The sequence below is a fragment of the Sinocyclocheilus anshuiensis genome, unplaced genomic scaffold (genome assembly GCF_001515605.1).
Source record: "Sinocyclocheilus anshuiensis isolate Anshui unplaced genomic scaffold, SAMN03320099.WGS_v1.1 scaffold62, whole genome shotgun sequence".
Classification (NCBI taxonomy): domain Eukaryota; kingdom Metazoa; phylum Chordata; class Actinopteri; order Cypriniformes; family Cyprinidae; genus Sinocyclocheilus; species Sinocyclocheilus anshuiensis.
In genome coordinates this window covers 930080-932233 of record NW_015544180.1, presented here as the reverse complement: position 1 = coordinate 932233, position 2154 = coordinate 930080, and the positions used below count along the sequence as shown (strand labels likewise).

General features: G+C 34.7%; 1 protein-coding gene across 2 annotated transcripts in view; it reads left to right on the top strand.

Annotated features, from left to right (window-relative positions):
* Positions 1-2154, top strand: part of LOC107696360 (RNA binding protein fox-1 homolog 3-like) — a 78542-nt gene that overhangs the window by 75351 nt on the left and 1037 nt on the right. For both annotated transcript variants that reach the window (XM_016496658.1, XM_016496657.1), the window contains one exon: positions 257-335. In XM_016496658.1, coding sequence (XP_016352144.1) covers positions 257-335 — 79 coding nt within the window. The remainder of the gene's footprint in view (positions 1-256; positions 336-2154) is intronic.

Sequence of the window (2154 nt, the reverse complement as noted above, 5' to 3'; positions counted from 1 at the left end):
ATATATTTAACATAACTTGATTAATTAATTTGTTTTTATTTTATTGTTTAATGCATTTTTGTTTTAGTAATTACACTAAGTATTCACACTAAGTCTGACATTTTGGTGAAGTTTACTGTGCAAAAAGTCAAAAAATTCGTACCAAACTTGGTGAGAATCGTTTTTGTGCATACATTGTATTTTGATTGGATATTTGATATTTACAAATGCTGTTTCATGAGTGTTCACATGTCTTAAAGCGTCGCTTTTTCTGCAGTTATGGGAGAGTCTATGCAACTACTGACCCATATCACCACAGCATCGGCCCGGCAGCTACTTACAGCGTGGGGACCATGGTAAGATAAACCACTGTTATAAACCCAGAAGAGTCCAAAACAACATGCAAATGTATTGTGCACTTTGTTGGAATTGCATTAAGAATTTTTTGTCCACCACGTATGTGCCAGGTGTGTTTCTGTGAGTCGTTTTTCCATGACACGCTCCCTGACGAGAGGAAGTCAGTCGGTTAATGTCTGTTTTTAGCTAGCGTTTGCAGCTAACATCAAAGATGAAGGCACTAATGGGCCGTCATAGTGAGGAGAGCTCGTCTCTTCTCCACTGCGTCGTTTGCTCTCTATTTCCCCTCAATTAACGAGCATGTAATGCATGCAGCAGTGTGCCGTGGGACAGACTCGACTAAAGGAGACGACAGAGGATGGTTTGTTTCCAACCACCTCTCTCTATCAGAAAGAGAAAAAAAAAGACTCTCGTTTGGCACTCCAGAATGCATGCAATTTCTCAACGACAAGGACATCAACAAAACACATTAAAATTAAATAAGAAAGAAAAAAGAAGAAGTAGTAAACAGTTCCCCGGTGCAGCTGCTAGCTAAAAGCTTTCATTAATTAAGGCGCTTTGTTTGAGACTCCCTTCTTTTACTTAATTAAGACTGTGCTTGTACGCTTTTCTTTACTTCCTGCTTCCATGCAAATTTCCTTCCTTGTTTCTTCATCAACAGTGAGAAAAATGACCCCGTCACGGAGCCGAGGAGCCCCATCAGTGGCTCCATTCCAAAACCTAGTGAGCCGCCTGTCTACTGCTTACAAAGAGACTGTGTTCTTGCATTGAAGACTGCTATAGAGCACAATTGTTCACAGTGCTTGTTTAGTTAACACTCGAAGTAGATTGGTCTATCGAAGCGATATCCCAATTCATCAGTCACGACGTGACTCGTAGTGACCGACTGAAAGGGTACTACTTTTGTCTTGATACAGCACCTTTAAAAAAAAAGTGTTAATAATCTATTTTTGAATTAGTATGACCTTAGTTGTTTGTTTGTTTGAAAATATTCTTAAACAATTGTGGATGGATATTTTTGTTGCAATGCATTCTGGGATTGCACACAAAGGATGCATTGCAAAAACCCTTAGTGTTTTTATTTATTTATTTATTTTTAGATAATAATAATAATAAAAAGGTTATAATATAAATAAAAGGTTAATATAAAAATAAAATGATGCTTAATGAGAAATTGATCTAAATGAAATTAAATAATGCTTAAAATGAGAACAGTTATCTGCCTTTTAATTTGAATTAATTAAATTTTCTTACCCCACTGGCAGACTTTTTTATCACTTAAGTTTGACCAGTTTCTCAGAAAATTACTTGTCATTATGCATTTCAAGTATATGCATCTTGATCAGTTTTATTGTAAACAAACTTTTAAAAAATTAAAATATCAGATGAAAAGATTCAACTTAAAAAATAAGTTTAAAAAAATTGGCTAAAATTAAAATAGTAAAAAAAATACTAAAACCACTCAAACTAAAACAGAAATAACAATAATAAGTACGAAAATAATACTAAAATACCGCTGATCTTGATTTAAGAATGTTTAGATATTCTTCTAGAAAATAAGACAAAAATAAATTAAATAAAAATAATAAGAATAATTTTTTGCAGTGTACAGCTAATGGTGCATTACAAAAAAAAGGTCTCTTAAAAGGGTTTGAGTTCCTTTTGAAGTGCCTCTATATTGTCTTAGAATGCTGTCTAGTTAGGGAGCTCACTAGGTTTTGGAACAGACCCCAACTTGTCCGTTTAGATATACAGTATTTGTGTGTGTCTGTGTGTGTGTGTGTGTGTGTGTGTGTGTGTGTGTGTGTGTGTGTGTGC